At 40.7% G+C, this 23,272-nt stretch overlaps 1 protein-coding gene across 1 annotated transcript in view; it reads right to left on the bottom strand.

Moving 5' to 3' along the window:
• C13H10orf67 (chromosome 13 C10orf67 homolog) overlaps positions 1 to 23,272 on the bottom strand; it is a 100,970-nt gene that overhangs the window by 14,281 nt on the left and 63,417 nt on the right. Inside the window, exons 9-16 of the mRNA XM_027558127.1 lie at positions 22,860 to 22,919; positions 22,017 to 22,187; positions 13,442 to 13,501; positions 12,698 to 12,780; positions 12,550 to 12,615; positions 9,225 to 9,312; positions 6,002 to 6,085; positions 5,855 to 5,915 (exon numbers count right to left, since the gene is read on the bottom strand). Coding sequence (XP_027413928.1) covers positions 5,855 to 5,915; positions 6,002 to 6,085; positions 9,225 to 9,312; positions 12,550 to 12,615; positions 12,698 to 12,780; positions 13,442 to 13,501; positions 22,017 to 22,187; positions 22,860 to 22,919 — 673 coding nt within the window. The remainder of the gene's footprint in view (positions 1 to 5,854; positions 5,916 to 6,001; positions 6,086 to 9,224; positions 9,313 to 12,549; positions 12,616 to 12,697; positions 12,781 to 13,441; positions 13,502 to 22,016; positions 22,188 to 22,859; positions 22,920 to 23,272) is intronic.

Here is a 23,272-nt window from a genome sequence, read left to right as displayed (position 1 = left end):
AGATGGTCAACATGGAAAAGAGATTGATTATATTCTTTGCAGCCAAAGATGGAGAAGCTCTATACAGTCAGCAAAAACAAGACAGGGAGCTGACTGTGGCTCAGATCATGAACTCCTTATTGCCAAATTCAGACTGAAATTGAAGAAAGTAGGGAAAACTACTAGACCATTCAGGTATGACCTAAATCAAATCCCTTATGATTATACAGTGGAAGTGAGAAATAGATTTAAGGGACTAGATCTGATAGAGTGCCTGATGAACTCTGGATGGAGGTTTGTGACATTGTACAGGAGACAGGGATCAAGACCACCCTCATGGAAAAGAAATGCAAAAAAGCAAAATGGCTGTCTGGGGAGGCCTTACAAATAGCTGTGAAAAGAGGAGAAGTGAAAAGCAAAGGAGAAAAGGAAAGATATAAGCATCTGAATGCAGAGTTCCAAAGAATAGCAAGAAGAGATAAGAAAGCCTTCCTCAGCGATCAATGCAAAGAAATAGAGGAAAAAAACAGAATGGGAAAGACTAGAGATCTCTTCAAGAAAATCAGAGATACCAAAGGAACATTTCATGCAAAGATGAGCTCGATAAAGGACAGAAATGGTATGGACCTAACAGAAGCAGAAGATATTAAGAAGAAGTGGCAAGAATACACAGAAGAACTGTACAAAAAAGATCTTCATGACCAAGATAATCATGATGGTATGATCACTGACCTAGAGCCAGACATCCTGGAATGTGAAGTCAAGTGGGCCTTAGGAAGCATCACTACAAACAAAGCTAGTGGAGGTGACGGAATTCCAGTTGAGCTATTCCAAATCCTGAAAGATGATGCTGTGAAAGTGCTGCGCTCAATATGCCAGCAAATTTGGAAAACTCAGCAGTGGCCACAGGACTGGAAAAGGTCAGTTTTCATTCCAATCCCAAAGAAAGGCAATGCCAAAGAATGCTCAAACTACCACACAATTGCACTCATCTCACACACTAGTAATGTAATGCTCAAAATTCTCCAAGCCAGGCTTCAGCAATATGTGAACCGTGAACTTCCAGATGTTCAAGCTGGTTTTAGAAAAGGCAGAGGAACCAGAAACCAAATTGCCAACATCTGCTAGATCATGGAAAAAGCAAGAGAGTTCCAGAAAAACATCTATTTCTGCTTTATTGACTATGCCAAAGCCTTTGACTGTGTGGATCACAATAAACTGTGGAAAATTCTGAAAGAGATGGGAATACCAGACCACCTGATCTGCCTCTTGAGAAACCTATATGCAGGTCAGGAAGCAACAGTTAGAACTGGAAATGGAACAACAGACTGGTTCCAAATATGAAAAGGAGTATGCCAAGGCTGTATATTGTCACCCTGCTTATTTAACTTATATGCAGAGTACATCATGAGAAATGCTGGGCTGGAAGAAGCACAAGCGGGAATCAAGATTGCCGGGAGAAATATCAATAACCTCAGATATGCAGATGACACCACCCTTATGGCAGAAAGTGAAGAGGAACTAAAAAGCCTCTTGATGAAAGTCAAAGAGGAGAGTGAAAAAGTTGGCTTAAAGCTCAACATTCAGAAAACGAAGATCATGGCATCTGGTCCCATCACTTCATGGGAAATAGATGGGGAAACAGTGGAAACAGTGTCAGACTTTACTTTCTGGGGCTCCAAAATCAGTGCAGATGGTGATTGCAGCCATGAAATCAAAAGACACTTACCTCTTGGAAGGAAAGTTATGACCAACTTAGATAGCATATTCAAAAGCAGAGACATTACTTTGCCAACAAAGGTTCGTCTAGTCAAGGCTATGGTTTTCCCAGTGGTCATGTATGGATGTGAGTGTTGGACTGTGAAGAAAGCTGAGTGCTGAAGAATTGATGCTTTTGAACTGTGGTGTTGGAGAAGACTCTTGAGAGTCCCTTGGACTGCAAGGAGATCCAACCAGTCCATCCTAAAGGGGATCAGCCCTGGGATTTCTTTGGAAGGAATGATACTAAAGCTGAAACTCCAATACTTTGGCCACCTCATGTGAAGAGCTGACTCATTAGAAAAGACCCTGATGCTGGGAGGGATTGGGGGCAGGAGGAGAAGGGGATGACAGAGGATGAGATGTCTGGATGGCATCACCGACTCGATGGACATGAGTTTGAGTGAACTCCTGGAGTTGGTGATGGACAGGGAGGCCTGGTGTGCTGCAATTCATGGGGTCACAAAGAGTCAGACACAACTGAGCGACTGAACTGAACTGAACTGAAGGCTCTAATTAAAATGTCAGGTAGAACAAAGATTGCAAATTTAACAATTTACATTTTAATGATAAATCATGAAAGTCTCTCTTCCCCAGGCTTCCCTGTCCTTCACCATCTCTTGGAGCTTGCTCAAACTCACGTCCATTGAGTCGGTGATGCCATCCAACCATCTCATCCTCTGTCTTCCCCTTCCCCTACTGCCTTCAATCTTTCCCAGTATCAGGGTCTTTTCCATTGAGTCAGCTCTTTGCATCAGTTGGCCAAAGTATGGTAGCTTCCACTTCAGATCAGTCTTTCCAGTGAATATTCCGGGTTGATTTCCTTTAAGATTGACTGGTTTGATCTCTTTGCAGTCCAAGGGACTCTCAAGAGTCTTCTCCAGCCCCACAGTTTCAAGGCATCAGTTCTTCCATGCTCAGCCTTTGGTGCTCAGTCCATATGATCACATGGACCTAAACCTTGCCTAACTCAATGAAACTATGAACCATGCCAAGTAGGGCCACCCAAGATGGATGGGTCATGGTGGGGAGTTCTGACAAAACATGGTCCACTGGAGAAGGAAATGGCAAACCACTTCAGCATTCTTGCCTTGAGAACCCCATGAACAGTATGAAAAGGCAAAAAGATATGACACTGAAAGATGACCCCCCTCCCAGGTTGGTAGGTGCCCAATATGCTACTGGAGAAGAGTGGAAAAATAGCTCCAGAAGGAATGAAGAGGCTGAGCCAAAGCGGAAACAATGCCCTTTTGTGGATGTGACTGGTGGTGGAAGTAAAGTCTCATGCGGTAAAGAACAATAGTGCATAGGAACCTGGAAAGTTAGGTTCATGAATCAAAGTAAATTAGAAGTGGTCAAGCAGGAGATGGCAAGAGTGAACATCAACATTTTAGAAGTCAGTGAACTAAAATGGACAGGAATGGGTGAATTTAACTCAAATGACCATTATATCTACTACTGTGGGCAAGAATCCTTTACAAGAAATGGAGTAGTCCCATAGTCAACAAAAGAGCCTGAAATGCAGTACTTGGGTGTAGTTTCAAAAACAGTAGAATGATCTTCAGAGAAGGCAATGGCAACCCACTCCAGTACTCTTGCCTGGAAAATCCCATGGATGGAGGGGCCTGGTAGGCTGCAGTCCATGGGGTCGCTAAGAATTGGATACGACTGAGCGACTTCACTTTCACTTTTCACTTTCATGCATTGGAGAAGGAAATGGCAACCCACTCCAGTGATCTTGCCTGGAGAATCCCAGGGACGGGGAGCCTGGTGGGCTGCCGTCTATGGGGCCACACAGAGTTGGACACGACTGAAGCGACTTAGCAGCAGCAGAATGATCTTGGTTCATTTCCAAGGCAAACCATTCAATATCACAGTAATTCAAGCCTGCTCCAACCACTAATGCTGAAGAAGCTGAAGTTGAACAGTTCTATGAAGACCTACAAGACCTTCTAGAACTAACACACAAAAAAAGATGTCCTTTTCATCATAGGGGACTGGAATGCAAAAGCAGGAAATCAAGAAATACCTGGAGTAACAGGCAAGTTTGGCCTTGGAGTACAAAATGAAGCAGGGCAAAGGCTGACAGAGTTTTGCCAAGAGAATGCACTGGTCGTAGAAAACACCCTCTTCCAACAACAGAAGAGATGACCTTACATATGGACATCACCAGATGGTCAATACCAAAATCAGATTGAGTATATTCTTTCTTCCCCATTATGATATTTTAGAAATAACTTACTGTAGGGATTGGAATTTCCAACAGTCTACAGATCTAGCCCTTTATTTAAATGCTGACATCTTTAGGGACTTCTCTGGTGGTCCAGTGGTTAGGACTCTGCGTTTCCACAGCAGGGACCTGGGTCTGATCCCTGGTGAGGGAACTAAGATCTCCAAGCCATATGGTGTGGCAAAAAAAAAAAAAAAAAAAAATGCCGATATCTTTAAAAGGTTGCCATGCTTTAAGCCAGCAGCCACTATAGAATCCAGTCTGGGTGTCGTCATTGTTCAGTCACTCAGTCATGTCCAACTCTGCAACCCCATGGACTGCAGCATGCCAGGCTTCCCTGTCCTTCACCTTTTTCTGGAGTTTGCTCAAACTCATGTCCATTGAGTCAATGATGCCATCCGACCATTTTAACCTCTGTCGCCCCCTACTCCTCCTTCCCTCAATCTTTTCCAGCATCTTTTCCAATGAGTTGGTTCTTTACATCTGGTGGCCAAAGTATTGGAGCTTCAGCTTTAACATCAGTCCTTCCAATGAATATTTAGGGTTGATTTCCTTTAGGATTGACTGATTTGATCTCCTTGCTGTCCAAGGGACTCTCCATAGTCTTCTCCAGCATCACAGTTCGAAAGCATCAATTCTTCAGCACTCAGCCTTCTTTATGGTCCAACTCTCACATCCATACATGACTACTGGAAAACCCATAGCTTTCACTATATGGACCTTTGTCAGCAAAGTGATGTCTCTGCTTTTGAATAAACTGTCTAGGTCTGTCATAGCTTTTCTTCTAAGGAGCAAGTGCCTTTTAATTTCATGGTTGCAGTTACTGTCTGTAGTGATTCTGGAGCTCAAGAAAATAGAAACTGTCACTGTTTTCATTTTTTTTCCCCCTATCTATTTGCCATGAAGTGATGGGACTGGATACCATGATCATAGTTTTTTTAATGTTGAGTTTTAAGCCAGCTTTTTCACTCTCCTCTTTTACCTGCATCAAGATGCTCTTTAGGTTCTCTTCACCTTCTGCTATTAGGGTGGTGTCATATGCATATCTGGGTGTTACTATGATCAAAAATGTCAGTCCAGGAAGCAGAGAGGACTGTGGCTGCCAAAAGATTCCCAGCACCCAGGCAGGCACCTCTGGAAAAGATACTACCTACATCTGTAAACACTACAGAAGTCTCTCCATTGCGTGGAGGCCCAGGAGAGAGGTTCCTTTCTCAATCTTGTTTTCAAAAAGTAGATGATTTTAAAATTAGGGTCTAGGATTTAAACTCATTTCACACACTTCCTCCCTGTATAAATATTCATGATAAAACTTTACTTTTAAAGATTCCAAGAAATGAAAATCAGAAATTACTGAACCTCTTGATTACTATCTATAATTCAAATGAAGAACATTGCATTTTGTTAATACATGTTCATTAGAGAAAAGCAAGCCTCCTAAAGACGTATAGAAACTTGTGAACAAAATGTACCTCCACCTCCCAAACAGTCCAATTTGAGGCCCTGCAAGGACTGATGGGAGATAAAAGAATGCTAGAAATGGTCAGATTTTTCTTCTATTATTAAACTGGAAACTAAGAATTTAACAGGAGCCTCAGGTTTGTTGGCAGTTAAAAAAAAAAAAGAAACAGGATTCCAACCGAGACAGTTTCTAGTTTTGATGTATGACTCTCATTTTCAATGAACAGAGATCAATATTCAGAAATACATATTAACATTCTTTTATTCATCGTATCAATGCATTAGTCTTATAAAGTGGCTGGGAAAAAAGCCATGCATTCACCCAGAAACCAAACATCTCAGTACGACAAAGGAAAGTGCTGCTAATCTGGATTCATTGCCCATCCTGTGTGTGTGCACTGTTTCTCCAACAATAAGGATTCTTACCTTGTGGTGAAAGTGGGAGGGAAATCTGATTGCTGCCTACATCTTCATACTTGATGTCTACCTGTAGGTAAAACGAGACGTTTAATTACTGACGCTGAATAATACTGACTGATTAAATGTTAAATAGGAAAAAAGTAATCTACCTACCGAAGGCGAATGATCAACACTTGTAGCAGATGTCGTCACTGTTGCCAAGTTCGTTTTGGATTGCACAAATAAAGGTTTAACTTTCTGAAAGACACAAAGGGTACGTACCATTGTTATCCGGGGGAAATCAAGATCAACTCAAATGGAGGTAGAATGCTCTTCAGTCCTTAGTTAACTGAGATATGAAAATTATGCTTCTAACTTAATTGCTCAAATATCACTGGGGAAATAATTTCCTTTAAACCCAAGGAATGTCAGACTCTTTGTGACCCTATGGACTGATACCTTCCAGGCTCCTCTGTCCATGGGATTTCCCAGGCAAGAATACTGGAGAGGGTTGCCATTTCCTCCTCCAGGAGATCTTCCTGATCCAGGGATTGAACCTGAGTCTCCTGCAACTCCTGCATTGCAGGTGGATTTTTTCCCCACTGAACCACAAGGAATGGATCCCTTCCTAATTCAGGCTACTTTGTGAGAAAATTCAAGCAAAAATGTTTTCCTCAATGTCTCTTGTGACTCTACTTTCTTTTGATTCTCCCTAAGCCATTTGGGATTCACTCCTTGTAACTAGCCAGGTATCACAAGGTCATCCCCAGCACCACTCAGTTCCTGGAAGCTACACAGTAGTGGTCCTGGTTCCCAGGAACTAAAGAATGAAAACACAAAAGCATCTCTTCTAGGAGTTCAGAAGCAGCAGCACAGAAGCAGAACGGCCACCAACATCATATACTGCACGGTAAATCATGACTTTAAAAATATGCTGGTGAAAATGACCAAAAGCACACCACGCATTATTATAAAAAAGAGGTCTGAGGTCTGTGGGTGCACCTGGGAATTTAAGTGACGTTTTCCCTATTCAAGGCTTCTCTCTTGTTGGTTTGTATGTATGCACACATATTTGCATGCATTTTTCTATCCCTCTACAGCCTGCTCCCACTCCCTTTTTGTTCCCCTCGACAAATAAACCATTTAAACGTTTATATGAGGACTCCCTTGGTGGCCCAGTGGTTAAGACCCTGAGCTCTCAATGCAAGAGGCCTGGGTTTGATCCCTGGTCAGGGAACTAGATCCCATATGTTGCAACTAAAGATCCTGCATGCTGCAACTAAGACCCAGCACAGCCAGATAAATAAATAAAAAGAAATATCTTTAAAATCATAATCTTTGGTTGAGAAGAGAAAAAAACAGAAGGAGAAGAGACTATTGTATATATAGACCAGTTTTGGAACACTTTGGGGGAGTCAATTATTAAAAATCCTTAGCAAGTTTCTCACATGTGTGCATGCTAAGTCGCTTCAGTCACGTATGACTCTTTGTGACCCCATGGACTATAGCCCATTAGGCTCCTCTGTCCATGGGATTCTTGAGGCAAGAATACTGGACTGGGTTGCCATGCCCTCCTCCGGGAGATTTTACCAACCCAGGAATCAAACCCATGTCTCTTATGTCTCCTGTATTGGCAGGCAGGCTTTTTTTTTTTTTTTTTTTTTACTACTAGTGCTACTTGCGAAGCACAGCAAGGTTTATTTTGCTATGTAAATTTAGCTAAAAATTAGAAATAATATCATCTTGCCAATGTTCTTAAGTTCTTTGATGTCTTGCAGCAACTTGGATTTTAAAAATCATCCTAAAGTGAAAATTGTGGAAAAAAATTTAAAAAGAAAGTGATTTTGGATTGTAAGCCTTTTGAAGCATGAAACCAAAATTTATATTTCTTGTGAAATATCTTTAAATATCTTTCTCACAAACCTTATTTGTCCCCAAAACACTTAGCATCACAGCAGTTTCTAAATGACATTTATAGTATGTTGTTTATTTTGTCTATGATATCACTTATACATAGAATCTTAAAAAATGATACAAATGAACTTATTTACAAAACAAATATAGACTCAGACATAGAAAACAAACATGATTACTAAAGGCGAGAGGCGGGGAGAGATAAATTAGAAGTTTGGGATTAAACAGATACTCACTAGCACATGTAAAATAAACAATAAAGACCTACTTATATTACAGGGAACAACTATAGTCAATATCTTGTAATAACTTATAATGTAAAAGAACCTGAAAAAGAACAATATATATACACTGTGTATATGTTCAGTTATATATATGTGTGTGTATATACATATATATACACACACGTGTATATACATATACACGTGTGTGTGTGTGCTCAGTTGCAAGTCATGTCCATCTCTTTGCGACCCCATGGACTGTAGCCTGCCAGGCTCCTTTGTCCATGGGATTTGCCAGGCAAGAATACTGAAATGGGTTGTCATGCCCTCCTCCAGGGCATCTTCCCCACCCAGGGATAGAACTTGAGTCTCCTATGTCTCCTGCATTGACAGGTGGATTCTTTACCACTGAGTCACCTGGGAAGCACCCCCCCACCACCACATATGTATATAAATAATAACTGAATCACTTTGCTGTACACCAGAAATTAACACAACATTGTAAATCAACTATACTTCAATTTTTAAAAAGTCTATTTTAGAATTGGGCTTTGTCTATAGGTTACTTCTAGTATGAAAATGAATGACCTGGTACTAGGAACAGATTCTTTAACCTCCTTTTTCCATTTGGAAGTGACTAGATATTTGGAGAAGGCAATGGCACCCCACTCCAGTACTCTTGCCTGGAAAATCCCATGGATGGAGGAGCCTGGTGCTGCAGTCCCTGGGGTCGCTGCGAGTTGGACACGACTGAGCGGCTTCGCTTTCACTTTTCACTTTCATCATTGGAGAAGGAAATGGCAACCCACTCCAGTGTTCTTGCCTGGAGAATCCCAGGGACTGGGGAGCCTGGTGGGCTGCTGTCTATGGGGTCGCACAGAGTCAGACATGACTAAAGTGACTTAGCAGTAGCAGCAGATATTTGGATCTTCAGCTGTGATTGTTCCTATGTTCCATCCATGCCCACAGTGGTCAGGTTAATAGATTCCTCCCAGGAGGAATGAGTCACCCTCCTCTAAAATTTTCACTTGCCTCCACTGTAGCTCAACCATATCGCATGGGAGCATCTGTTTACACATCTATTTCTCATACTACATTGAGCTCTTTGGGTTCAAACACTGTCTTATGTTATCAGCATCTAGCAGAGTGCCTCCTATACTATCTCCAGGGCTAAGAGCAGAGATTCTAAAAAAGCTAATTCAAAAAGGCATGTTATGGCTGCATCAAAGAGACAAAGTGCATCTACCCCAACATGTACTTACAACATAATTGAAGGATGTGTCAGCCAGCACTGCAAACTGACGAAATAATGTGTGCCTAGTAAACATCTCATTCTTAAGGACATGAAAGCTGAAATAAAACATGCAATGGAATTAAAATGAGCAGAAATCATAGGAAAGAGCAAATTGGTATTATGTTCATGTGAAGAGAAACTAGAATTTTCAATATAAGAGCAAAGAAATGCAAGTAAAAAAATTTAAATATTAATATAAACTTATCACTCTTTGGTTTCTAGAATTATATATTTTCAAGCCGTGAAAAGCAAATAAGGAGGAATAGCCTTATTAATACCAGATATTAACATATATCACAAAATAATAGCATAATAATATCCTGGAAAGGAAAAATAAATGGAATAGAATAGGAACACTGAAACAGATTCAGTAATATACTAGAACATAGTATGTGACCAAAGTGGCACCACAACCCACTCCAGAAAGAACTGGAATAAAGACCTAAATATGAGAGGTAAGTCAAGAAGGCTTGTTTATAAAAGTGGGAGAATATCTTAGTGAAGATGGAGAAAGATTTTCTAAATACATCTAAGGAAAAAATATTGATGGATAAAGATTAAGAATTTCTGTACAATAAAGGGCAACATACACAAAGTTCATAGACTGGGAAAAGGTATTTGTAACATCTAAAATTGATAAGGAATTGAAAATAAGAATACACAAATTTCACAAGCTGAGAAGAAAGCAAAAAGATGAAAAGAGTTCACAAAAGAGGGACATCCTTTAAAGGGAAAACATCAGATCAATACAAGCTTTTGAAAGTCAAATACCACCAGATATTAGAACTCAATCCTTGTATCTCTCCATTTTTCTCCAACACTTATTCTTAGCTAATCTCATTTAATCCCATGACTTTAAATACCATCTATACTAATGCACCCCAAATGCATGCCCCCAGCCTCAACTTTCTTCTGAGTTCCAGACTCATATATTCATCTGCCACTAGACATCTACCCTTAGGTTACTAAGAGGCATCTTGAATTTCACATATCAAAACTGATTTCCTGACAAAATGCGCTTGCTTGTTGAAGTTGAAGGCAACTTCATTTTTCCTGTTGTAAAAAATCTTTGCAATCAAACGACTTCTTTCTTTCCCCCCTTACTGCCAATCTTTCAATATCTCCTACTTTTAAAACATGCTGCTGCTGCTGCTAAGTCACTTCAATCGTGTCCGACTGTGCGACCCCATAGAGGACTTTCAAAACATATCCCACATTTAATCATTTCTCAACACCTCCATGTCTCCCATCCCAGTCAAATCACCATCATGTTTTGCCTAAAAGAGGCTTATTCTTTCTGGAGCTCCTAACTTTTCTCCCTGCCTTTCCTTTGGTTTCCCTATGGCCTTGTATCAATACAGAAGTCAGAATTATTCTTTCAAGACATCAGATCATTTGGGTCTTTCCTTAGTTCAAGACTCTCCAATGAGGTTTCAGGATACCAACTCATTATTCTGAATATTGATAAATAAAAAGGATCAAGCATTTATCTTGCCTTATCTCATCTGAAACTATATTTCAGGGTAACCAGTTAAGGGGAATGTTTTTCTTTGATAGCACTTAGCTAAGAAATGCAGAAGGAAAGATAATATTGAAGTATTAACAATTTGCCATCTTAATGAAATCTTGACTCATGGTTTGTGATTATTAATGGATGTTAAGATTATTTGGAGAAAGGTCAATTGGTAAACCTTGAAATTCATGATTCAGGCTGATAACATGATAAATAACAAAGTCAGACACTAAAGTGCCCTATGATGGGATGCGTAAGAATTACCTAGTAGTTCGTGTGAAGTAGTCTTGCCTAAAATGTTGAATCGGAATCTAATCAACTCTCTAGATTTAAGATGAGTTTGTAGGACGTACAGACTGAAGAACATGCTAAAAGGCACCATACACACACACACACATGTGTGTAAACAATTAGCCAAATCCAGAATGGGGGACATTCTACATAAGAAATGAACACATTTCTCTAGCAAATCAATGGATTGGAAAGAAAGGGGCTTATGTGGGATCATTATAGAAAAAAAAAAAGATTTAAAGGATGTAACTCCCAAATGCAGTGATCTACTTATTCCGAATCCTGATTTAAACAAACAACTATAAAAGATGCCCTTGAGATAATCAAGAAATTTGAATATGACTTGGTTAATAAGAAATACTAAAGGATTTATATTTCTAGGTTTATTAAGTGTGGTAATGACCTAGTAGGCATGTAAAAGAGACTTTCTTATCAGTTAAAACCAAGAGCTCCTGGGTCGGTGAACGTGTGGAGGTGTGAGGAGAGCAGCATTGCCCAGGAGCAGGAGTTGTGAGAGCCCTCCCACAAACTTTGCCCTGTGTATCTCTTCCAGGTGGCTGTTTCTGAGTTATATCCTTTTTAAATAAACTGGTAATATGAAGTCCCAGAGTGGACTTCCCTCAAGGCCGGAATGTTGGAGAAATTTATTCAGGGGACGTGGGTTCGATCCTTGGTCCGGGAAGATTCCACATGCCATGGGGCAACTAACCCTGTGTGCCACGACTACTGAGCCCATGTGCTGCAACTACGGAAGCCCAGGTATCTAGAACCCATGTTCTGCAACAAGAGCAGCTCAAGGCGCACCGCAACTAAGGAGTGGCCCCTGCCTGCGTCAACTAGAGAAAGCCCGTGCACAGCAACGGAGACCCAGCGCAGGGGAAAAAACGCAAACGAAAAACGAAGCTTCTAGTGATTTCCCATTGAGCAAAACCTCAAATGTTCTTCTCCGAGCTCTTCTACCACTCGCCCCTGCTCACGTCATTCCAGCCATCTGGTGTCCTCCCTGTTCTTGAACACATGAACCAAAGCTCATCCCAGCACTTCTGCATGTGAGGCTTCTTTGGGGGGAGTGGGGGGTCTCTTCTAAGCAACCAGACCTCACTCCCCCTCACTCACTCAGATCTCTATATCTGAAGATAACTATTATCATGTGCCAATAAGCAGGAAAACGTTTTAATAGGCCTATGGGGGAAGATGACTGTGTGGGTCCAATTAAACCAGTTATCAAGAGAGTCTGTCCATCCTGTTGATTATTTACATTTAAACACTGAGATCAGGAATAAAACAGAGTTTGGAATTTAGTTTTTATTTGAAGTGACTTTGACTACTCTTCTACTTTAGGTCAGTTATTTTGCATTTCTTATTTGAAGCATGTGATGGCATTTTATATTACTTAATACACAAGAAAAATGCTAGGCTCCCAATTTCCTTAAAAGATGGTTAGTCACCTTTTTTACAAATAGACTTTGTATATATCACCACACTATACCTGTTCCTGAGAATTAAGAATTTCTTTTCCCAGTTTTTGTTGATATGTTCTGATTCCTTTTTAATCCTGTAATAAATTTATAGATGGTTATATATATATAGTATGTATTAGCTGCAAATGAACAATTATGAATTATTATTACCAGTACCTTTCTGACTTCTTTTTCTCTTTCTCTAACTTAGACTTTAATACTTGTATTTGCTCTTCCAAAACACGTTTCTCTTCTTCAATCTTTCAACAGAAAATACATCACAAAGTTAATGATATGAATCCTGTTTGTACTGTTTTATCCATAAATCTGAAATGTTATTTCTATTGAATAGCATACCATCAAAAATAATTTGAGAGAACAATGAGTTACATTTACTTGCAAATTCCCATAAATTGGAAGAATGTAAGATCCCATGCCTCCATTTCCTGTAAATGATTCACTTCAAAGCAGCCACTGTGAGACAACATTACAAAGCAACCAAAATTCTTCCTCATCACCCCTCCCCTACTAGGTATCGCGTTTTCTAATCTCTTCATTATAGCGGCAGCTGCCCCAGTTACTGTATTTCCTCTATCAAAACTATCCTCAGGAAAGGATCTGACCAACTCAATAACATTAGAGCTATATGTTATTTCTCAGTATTGTCTATATTTTACAAGGGGATGAAGTTTTGGAAAGGAATGAATCACGGTAGAGTTATAGGCATGTCATGAAGATTTCTTGGGATGTGGCAGGGAGATACCCCAGAATCATACTATAGAGGCAATCAGGTGCTCTGTTTCTTCATTCAATTGATTCTTGGTATAGCTTTCGAAGTCACTGCTACTTTCTCAGAATAGTCAGCATCCATATGAACAACATTTAGGTTAATAAGAATGGTCACATTAGTCATAACTATACCTTAGCCACTGATAGTTGCATCTTTTCCCCATGCATCACAGCAGGTCCTGCATGTGTAGCCTGGAGAGAAAATAAACTAAGGTAAATATAACATTTCAAATCAAGGCATAAAGATGTGGTTTTTCTGTAGTTTAGAGAAAGGCAAATGAGAAAAATTATGCCAACACTAGTTCCACAGGGGTCTTGACTGCCTCAATTAATTTACAGGACTCAGGGTTTACACACTGCATTTGCAACTGGACAGTTACAACTGATTAAAACCAATGTTCCCACTATTGCTTTTTAAAAAATTTGTTTTTTTAATGCATTACTCTGAAATTGTATATGGGTCAAATTGTAACACTATGTATATATTTTTAAATAAGCAGGCAGTTATCACCCAGTGAAGTCACAAGCTTTAAAAAAAATTATTTTCCTCAACTATCTTTTGGATTACATCAAACAAATCCCAGTTATAGATATAAAAATGCTGCATTTCAAAATACTTAAGTAAATCACTTGTACTTTTTTGTTTTTTTAGACTGTAATGCATTATTTGCTCATTTATTTACTAATAAACTTTATTTTTAAATTTATTTACTTATTTGGCTATGCCAGATCTTTTGATCTATTGCCTGTCTTGAGGGGGTCAGTTCAGCCAAACAGGGTCTGCAGCCAGGTCTGCTGAATAAAGTGAAAGGAATCCAGCACTGCCCTGAGCAATGAGAAGAGCTTTAAAAGGAGAGGATGGCCAGGCAGGACCCTGAGGCGAGAGGCGCTAGTGCATGGTGAAGGCACAAGGTGACATGTGCCCAGGGGTGATGCCCAACATTCAATGTGAAACGGTATCTGGGTGATGCAAACTGTCCCTGTCACTCACCTTCAGCAACCTTGTCCATCTAAAAGGTGTCCTGTGAGTGGGTGGTTTTAGTAGCAACTGAAGAATTGGGTTGAGTTCAGAATCTGATTCAACAAAATGTGAACTGGAATGAGACAGAGTGCCCTGAAACTCAGGAACTGACTTGTTTCAGTAGGAGGAGGGGCCTAAACACAGCAGTGGCCATGAGAAGATGCCATGGGCATCAGTGGGAACCAGTGGACACCCTTCTGGCTCCCATAAAGCGAAGAATGTAGGCTTGAGCCAACTTTACTTACATTTGAAGGGACAGTGAGAATGTAGCTGACATTAGTTACTACATATAAAAAATGACAAAATTTGTAATTAACAGTCATAAAAGTTATAATTTTTTTGAGTGCCTACTATATGCCAGTATGTCACACATATTGCCATTTATTCTACATACTAACATTAATTTCATCATCCCTGTTACTTTAGATATTTAACGTGGAGAAAGCATGCACATTTAAAAAATATGAACAGCAGATAGTATATATGAACATAAACTCTCACTTCCCAGAAGCCAAAGGTTTTGTTTTCAGTTTTTCTCATTGTTATAAATAAGTAGTGGCCTTTATTGCTTTGGGCTCTCCACAAATAAAGATTAAGATTTAGAGCATTTGTTTACTATGTAGCACAGGGAACTATATTCACTATCTTGAAATAACCTGCAATGGAAGAATAATCTGAAAAAATACAGCTGAATCATTTTGCCATTCACCTGAAACTAACACAATACTGTAGTGTTATACTTTAATTTTATCAATTTTACTTCACAAATATTATTTTATTTTACAGTTTTACTTTACAAATTTACTTTTAATCAATTATACTTTAATTTTTAAAAGTAAATAAAAATAAAACCAATGGAAAAAATTTTAATTAAAAAAAATAATTTAGAGCATTCGAATCACCTGCTGGCTCTCTCTTTCCTCACACGCTCTATTTTTTATTTGCAAATGTTTAGCTCTTACTGTGGTTGCCTTTATTATGATTTCAATATATGAACGTCTATATCATGATCAATGAACCCTCTTCTGATAATTTCTGATTATCCCCTGGCTGACAGGTGAATTCTCAGCAGGACTTAATCCTGAATTTGACCCTAACCCTCTGCTGTTATCTTAGTCACTAAACTCTAACTCCTATTCCATCAGTCCCCACATCCCGCAGAGCTTTCTGGTGGTCCTAGAACTACCGAAATTATTGTTCCCTTAGTTGTCTCCACACCTTCCTGGAGAAAACTACCACCTACCATCACCAGCATAGTGACTCAGTCTCCCCAAGGCCCATGTGGCAGGAAAGGAACCAAAAACAAAACCGGAGGCACAGCAACACTAATTTAACAAAACAGTGAGAGTCTTCATTCTCATCAGCCTTCCTTGGCTTCCAATATGTGGGAATCACTCAAGTTATGGAAGGCATGCACTTTGGGGTCTCCCTCCACCTACCTGTTCTCAAAGAGCACAATCCACTTGAAAAGCCTCTCTGACCACGGCATAAGGAGTACACACTGCATACAGTGCCATCGGTTAACAGGGGACTGAAGAAACCGTAGGAATAAGAGCCCCAAGCTTTGGAGGGGCTGTATGCAAACGGATCTGCCGGCCACTGCAGGAGACACAGGTTGAATCTCTGGTCCAGGAAGATTCCACATGCTGCAGGGCAATTAGCCCTTGTGCCACAACTACTGAGCCCATGAGCTTTAGAACCTGCGCTCACCAAGAGAAGCCACCGCAATGAGAAGCTCAAAACTATCAGGTAGCCCCCACTTCCAGCAACTAGCGAAAGCCCACGCACGGTAGCAAAGACCCAGTGTGGCCAATAGTAAAAATAACTGAATAAATTAATTAATTAAGTGAAATAAAAAGAACCCACAGAAAGGAAAACAAACTGGCAAAGCAAAATAAGTTTCCACTGAGAAGGACATTTATATTTATTTCACTCTATCTGAAGTCATATCAGTAGTTGAAAGTTTATTTTAAAATTTGATTCTGTGTTTAAATTCGTGTACAGTAAAAATTAGTTCCAATTTTCAAGGCTCCCTTTTCCTGACTCTCATATAATGATCAACTCTGTAATAACTAGAGATAAAACCCTGCTAAAGCATATCTTATGTAAAGCAAATAATTATTCAATCTCTCCCAAAGACAATACTCTTAGCATCACAAAGATAGCTTCTCTTTTCATTAAAAAAAAAAAAAAGTACCGTGTGTAGACTAGCGTGTTTGCTCTCCAGTTCGAGCTGAACTTTCAGCTCTGCTATAGCACGTTATATTGAATCCTGACTCTGTCCACATTAAACTGTCATTTTGTTTTGCCAGCTGCTGGCATTCCACTTTCACTGGAATACATGTGCTGGTCTTTATGTGGTTACTTCATTGACAGGTACAAACACCGGACTGCTAAACAATAGATAGAGGTGAAAGTGAGTGATAATAGAAAGTAGATAACTTAGTAAGTAGGAAAATGTACATTAAATTATTACAAAGAAAACCAAACATTGTGACTAGAAAGAACTCATTAAAAATATTTCTCATATTCTCTTGAATTTACTTCAGGGAGATTCTTTACCATCTGAGTCACCAGGGCTCTTTGTGTGTGTGTGTATATATATATATAATTTATATACATATATATCTCCAGGGGATCTTCCTGACCCAGGAATCAAACCGGGTCTCCCACATTGGAGGCAGACGCTTTAACCTCTGAGCCACAGGGAAGCCCCTTATATATATATAAAACTAAAATCCATAAAATTAAGAAATAAGTTTTATTCATAACAGAAATCATGATTCTTAAATGTTTCCCATATTTAAGGATTTACAACAGGTTAAAAACCAACATTCAATAAATATAATCTAAATCTGGAATCAGTAGCCAAGGTTTCTATTAATAAGAACAGAAACACAATTATGTTTATGAGCTGTCATAAGATCAACCATATTCCTTATCATACCCCCTTTCTCCTTTTGTTCTCAAAGAGTCATTACATTCTTTAATTTCTCCCAATTTCCACAAACATCCATCCTCCTAAACTTGGGCCCTTCATTCTGGATTTAATACCGCCTTGAATCTCTTCTTTAAACCATCAAATATATTATCATCAAAACGATGTTTCTAACTCAGGAAGAAAGATGATCTTCTGTCTCTAAAATTTCATTCATCTTGACTTTCATATTATCATTTCTTTCTAGTTATCTTCTAAGCAAGCTACTATTTTTGAACACTAGGAATGTGCCAGTGTGTGGTGGGCAGCGCAGTGGGGGCGGAGGGGCATGGAAGGGAGAATGACGCAAGCATAGGAAGAGAAGAGGAAGAGCCTCTGAATAGACACAGCACGTCAAATGCTCAGGGGGTGAGACCCAAGTCTGGGCAGTCTCAGGACTCTGACCAAATGACCTGGTGTTCGAGACTGGCCCCGACCTCCAGGGAGAACTGAGGAGAAACCCACAGCTAAAACCCAGGAAAGTGGAATAAAGCAACAAGATGCAGTGAGGAGTCAGAAGACTGCCCTGGGAGGTCCTGAGTGACATTTCCTGTTACTACCAGGTGATATTATTAATTAATATTATTAATAGTTAATATTATTAATACATGTCAGGACCTAGTGTCTGCCCCATGGTTCAGAGTGTCTACAGAAGAATAAAAATTGATACAAATCTCTTTTTTCCCTGGTTTCCATAGCAATATCTTAGGGCTTTAAATTAAATTACACTAAGATATCATAAATTTTACAAGTAAAATGTTATCATTGTTCCCCAATGAAAATAAACAAGAAGCAAAGCATAAAACATTTCAAGTGATTTTTTAACAAAAAATTTTTTCATTTGTGCAAGAGACGTTGGAGATTATTTTCACCAAAATATTTTCAGTTCCAAATATACTATAAGTACTTAATTATCATCAAGCTACTTAGAATAATATAACACAAAAGTCAAAGCCACCTTTCGGCTGAACTTTAAATATGATATTTCTCCAATTTTTCCATTTTGGTCTCTGACAGCGGAATCTAAAGATGCATTCACTTTAGTGGCAAATGACAAATGTGATTTTAAAATAAAAACAATTGTAGTGTATAATTTCAGTTATCTCTGCATTTGAAAGTTATTTCTATTTGGGACTTCCCTGGTGCTCCAGTGGTCAGGACTCGGCACTTTCACTGCCATGACCCCCAGGTTCGGTCCCTGGTGGGGGAATTGAGATCCTGCAAGCCTCTTGGCATGGCCAGAAAAAAAAAAAAAAAAAGGAGTTATTCCTATTAGGAAACAAAGATTCAATATGATTAGGAAACATAATCAATGGGCTTCCCAGGTGGCTCCAGTGGTAAAGAACCTGCCTGACAAGGCAGGAGACATAAGAGACACCGGTTTGATCCCTGGGTTGGGAAGATTCTCTGGAGGAGGGCATGGCAACCCACTGCATTCTTGCCTGGAGAATCCCATGGACAGAGGAGTCTTGTGGGCTATAGTCTATAGGTTTGCAAAGAGTCAGACACGACTAAAGTGACTTAGCATGTAATCTATCAAAATACAGTAAATTCCCTCTGACAGCCTCTGAAGACTGTATGCGTGTTCAGGATGGTCCCAGCTCTGCATTACTCCACCACCTTGCGGAGGGGTGGGGGTACAGATCAACAAGGAGCAAAAATGCCAGCTTTTTCACATAGCTCTGCAGAACTATGAACTGCCTGCTTTATCAAGCCAAGCCCAGAGGAAAAAAATAACAAAATAATGAAACAATGAACAGATTGTATGATTTTCTTCTCTGATGGAGTTTATTTTCCACTTCACATTCAATTCAATCCAGAAAAATGAATGTATAGGAGAAGAATAGGGGAAAGATCTTCCTTTCATCCACCTTACCTAGAATACTCTATACCCATAATAATTCCATATTCCATAATCATAATAATTTTTAAAAATTACTAGCTTGCAAGATGACTATGGTCATACTTATAAAACTATTGCAAAGTACTTCACCGTGCAGTTCTTGAATTGTTTAAAGAATAGTGTTCCAGAGTTTTTATGAAAGTTTTTTTTATGCTGTCCAAATTGTTTTGTATCTAGTGAAGTTTACGGACGGGAACACGACTGACGGTCCCCTGTCCCACTTCCCACACGGAAAGGTCCTAATGCTTTCTGCAGATCCAAGCACACGCCATATGTTCCATCAGCACAGACAGGTGACCCCGTGGAAGCTCAGAAGTCTTCCAGAGAAGCATTTACTGGGCACAGCCTTAACTCACTAATTACCCTGGAGCAGGGCTGAGGGGGGGAAGCGAGGAACCCAGTTTTAACCTTGTTCTGTGAAACCTCAGTATTTGAAATGTTTTACAGCTATCAAAAAATAAACTTTACACAAAAACGCTGTCCAAACACAAATTTCGCGTTGTGAAATCTTTCATAAACGGAAATCAGACAGCAATGTTCCTATCACACTTTTCAGACTGGCTAAATACTCCGTTTATCACCGTGTGCGCCACTGAGTGAAGCACGTGTGCTGTTCCCACAGAATGACACAGATTTCAAAAAATAAGTATGATTAATTAGATAAGGTAAATGACTGATGTAAAATGTTCCTGCAGCAAGCCCTCCGTTCGGTCATCTACACATGCTCAAGATGATAAAACCCTTTAGAGACAATTTTTAAGAAGTCCAACTACTTCAGTATTGACAAAATATTCAAGAGTTCTGAGAAACAGGAAAATGATAACCAGAGTACATATATGGAGAATTCATCTACAGTGAAGAATATATTGCATGGGGAGGTGATGGAAGGGAACACTCACTATAATAGGATTATCATTAACAAAAGTGTATATGAAAGTAATAACAGTGTGCTAGAAAAATATATTTCACATTAAAAATCAAGTCAATTCCTAGGAAAATGCTAAGTCCAGCTTACGTCATCTCTCCCCTCCCCCAGTCCAATTTTTACTTACTGTTACACATTAACTTCTGAGTCTCTGCAGCTGACAAAATGTACTGTTAAGCTTCAGAAACATCTAGATAACAATCATTACGGTCAGAAGGAAAGCCTGGGACACTTAAGAGAAAATCCTCATGACACTTTCTCAGATATCCTTTCTCCTCATTGTGGTATACTTTTTCTTTTTTTGTCTGCCCTTCATGATACATTTTCTTTGGGGGAGAATGGGCAGTATTTTTGCCCCTTGTAGCTGGGACTTTGGAAGCTCAGTTTTGATCCGTAACCTGGGGACACTGGAGTGTCTAGTCTGCAGTGCTAGGATTGAGTTAGAGCCCTGGGCTTGCTGCAGGGACCAGGCTGCTCTGTCTGGGTTTCTGACCCTGCTCTGCGATTCTCCCACCATCATCTCAGAGCCTCAGACCACAGAGCCCTGGCATGCATCCTGATTTCACGGCAGCTCAGAGGTTTCTGGAACAGGCTCCCTAAGTCTTAGGCTTGAACTAGAGCCCCTCACCCAGTAAGGCTGGGCCCCCACCCAGGTTAGCAGGCAGCACTGCAAACTCAAGCCCAGCACTTGCTTTTGGCCTTTCTGTTTTTTTTTTTTTCTTGTGTGTGTGGGCTTCCCCCTGTCCTGCCTCCCTCAACCCCCACTGCCCAAAATACTTCCCAGACCTGGATTCCAAAAAAATCTTACTTCTGGAACCTAGTCGCTGGTCAGGCATGCACCATATTCTCTAAGTGTCATTCTCCTCATTGGGAAATTACATTGGTTTCCGGTTGTTGATACTTCCTAACTCTCTGCAGAGTGGAAGTGCTTGTAGAGGAGAGGGTTTTTCTCAGCTCCCGGGCTTTCCTTCCAAATGGAGCGACTCCCCACTAAGCGTCACACCTGCCTCCCTCCACCTCTGCTCCACTGCCCTCGTTCCCCTCCGCTGGGTTCAAGGGGTGAGCCTCCTGCTGCTGAGCGATGGAGACAGGTTGATGCCTTTTCCTGCCCCGTCTGGAGCCAGAATGACACAGTGAGCAAGATTCTACTCTGTCCTCCTGCCCTGAGTGTTGGAGCGGTAGACTCTGCCCTCTGTGAGAGGAGGAGGAAGAATGTGGGGACACACAGCAACAAGAGTCTGGGAAACCAAAATGTGCTAGTGGACAGACTATCTCCAGGAAATGCTGTACCTTGCAAGTACGTGGCACCAATCAGCATCTAAGCTTCCAAATGGTGTGAAAAAGGAGTTATGACCGGGTGCACGATTCACAGTGCCCACAGGATAGATCAGTTGCTCAGAGAAATGCAACTATTCCCATAACTAGGGGAGTACCCTGGCAGTCCAGTGGTTAGGATTCTGCACTTTTGCTGCTGAGGATGTGGGGTCAATCCCTGGTTGGGAAACTAAGATCCTGCAAGCCTCTGATAAGATACTGGGCAGTCATGAGTTCGAGATTTTACACCTTGAAAGTGCTTGTAAGGTGGCTTCTCTTACTAATTTAACAGAGATCCACGAAGGCTTGGTGACTAAGCCAAATAAACCACCAAGCTAAGCACAGAGGTGGCGTCCTCCTGGGTAAGGTACGGGGCCTGGTGAGGACACGCTGGTGTGGAAAGAGCAGCCAGAGCCTCCTGTCCAGACGCCCACAGAGGGGACAAGGAGAATCGACTGTTTGAGACACTGGCCTTGCTGCTGGACCAGAGGAGCAACGCTGAGGTTGCAGCGGTGCTAACAGCGCCCTCTGCAGGTGAGGGTGTCACGGGTTGTGAACCAGTCTCACCGTGGGTGGCTCCTCCTTTAAAGTCTTCTTTGAACTCTTGACCCTCTTGATCTTAGAAGGCGATGAACCGACGGAGGAAGAACGTGGCCTCAGAGTACTTACACCTGCACTCTTAGTCTGTGAGGGCCACTGGGATGAAGGGATCTCTTTCCCCTTGGTGCTTCTGGGGCTCTGGCACAGAAGAAGAACCATTCTGTTATTAACCATAATGTCATTCTCATTATTCCTGTTTCAGATTCACCTCCCTCTCTTTTGCTCCCTTGCCCTCCTCTCTTGAGCTAGAACCACAGGGTGGAAGTCTTCAGTCCCAAGGGGCCTAGATCTATTTTTGCTCCCAGTGCCACCATCCCTTATCCCCCAAGCCCAAACCCTGACTGATTTAGTCTGCGGGTGGGGCCTGTTTTTCCATCCCTCCCACTGATGCTCAAGTACTGAGACAAACATACCAACAGACCATTGATTTCTGAAAGTTCCTGGGGAGGTGGGATCTTTGTGGGGTGGGATGAGGCGGTAGCTTGAGGAGTGTTTCATATTCCTAAGAAGGCAGTGGGGGCAGGACTGGCAGGTGGAAGCCATGGGACAGGCATCGGAAGGGCCAGGGCACCAAGCCTGGGGGTCAGGACACCAGCGATGCCTCCCGCTCTCACTCTGCCCTTACTGCTCTAACCCCCCAGGTCCTCGTCTCCTACTCACATGCCTTGCCTCACTTTTAAGCATTTTCTCCTTCAAACTCAGATGCAAGAAAGTGAAAAGCCTCTGGATGGTGTGTATAGGTTCTTCAACTCAGATGCCCAAATATGAGATGAACAGAATAAAAGGAAAGAAATAAACTTAAATGCCAACCTTGGCAACTATGGCGTCATACTTTCTTCTCATTTCAAGGTCCTCTTTCTGCTTATTAACCTGTGAAATTAAAGACCCGTGTCATTTGTTATCATTGGCAAAGATGAAAAAAGAGAATTTGCGGTAAACCTTCCTTAAGCAATGAAAGAGTAGCATTTTAAACCATTTTGCTGCCCAAACTATTATGGGAATATAAGTCACCATATTGAATATAAATAAATTAGGAGAGAAAATAAATTCGCTCCCAGAAGAAAAAGTACTTTGTAATAGAGCTTATAGGAAAACATGTAATTGTTTGCTTATGTGTTTTTATTAACATTACTGTGTACCAGGCACTGCACTGTGTTGCTATTCAGCCACACTGTATTAGGCTCTTAGAACAAATAATACAGAGGAGGCTTGCTGGCTACAGT

This window comes from Bos indicus x Bos taurus, chromosome 13 (assembly GCF_003369695.1).
Source record: "Bos indicus x Bos taurus breed Angus x Brahman F1 hybrid chromosome 13, Bos_hybrid_MaternalHap_v2.0, whole genome shotgun sequence".
Lineage (NCBI taxonomy): Eukaryota > Metazoa > Chordata > Mammalia > Artiodactyla > Bovidae > Bos > Bos indicus x Bos taurus.
This window is presented reverse-complemented; position numbering and strand designations above follow the sequence as displayed.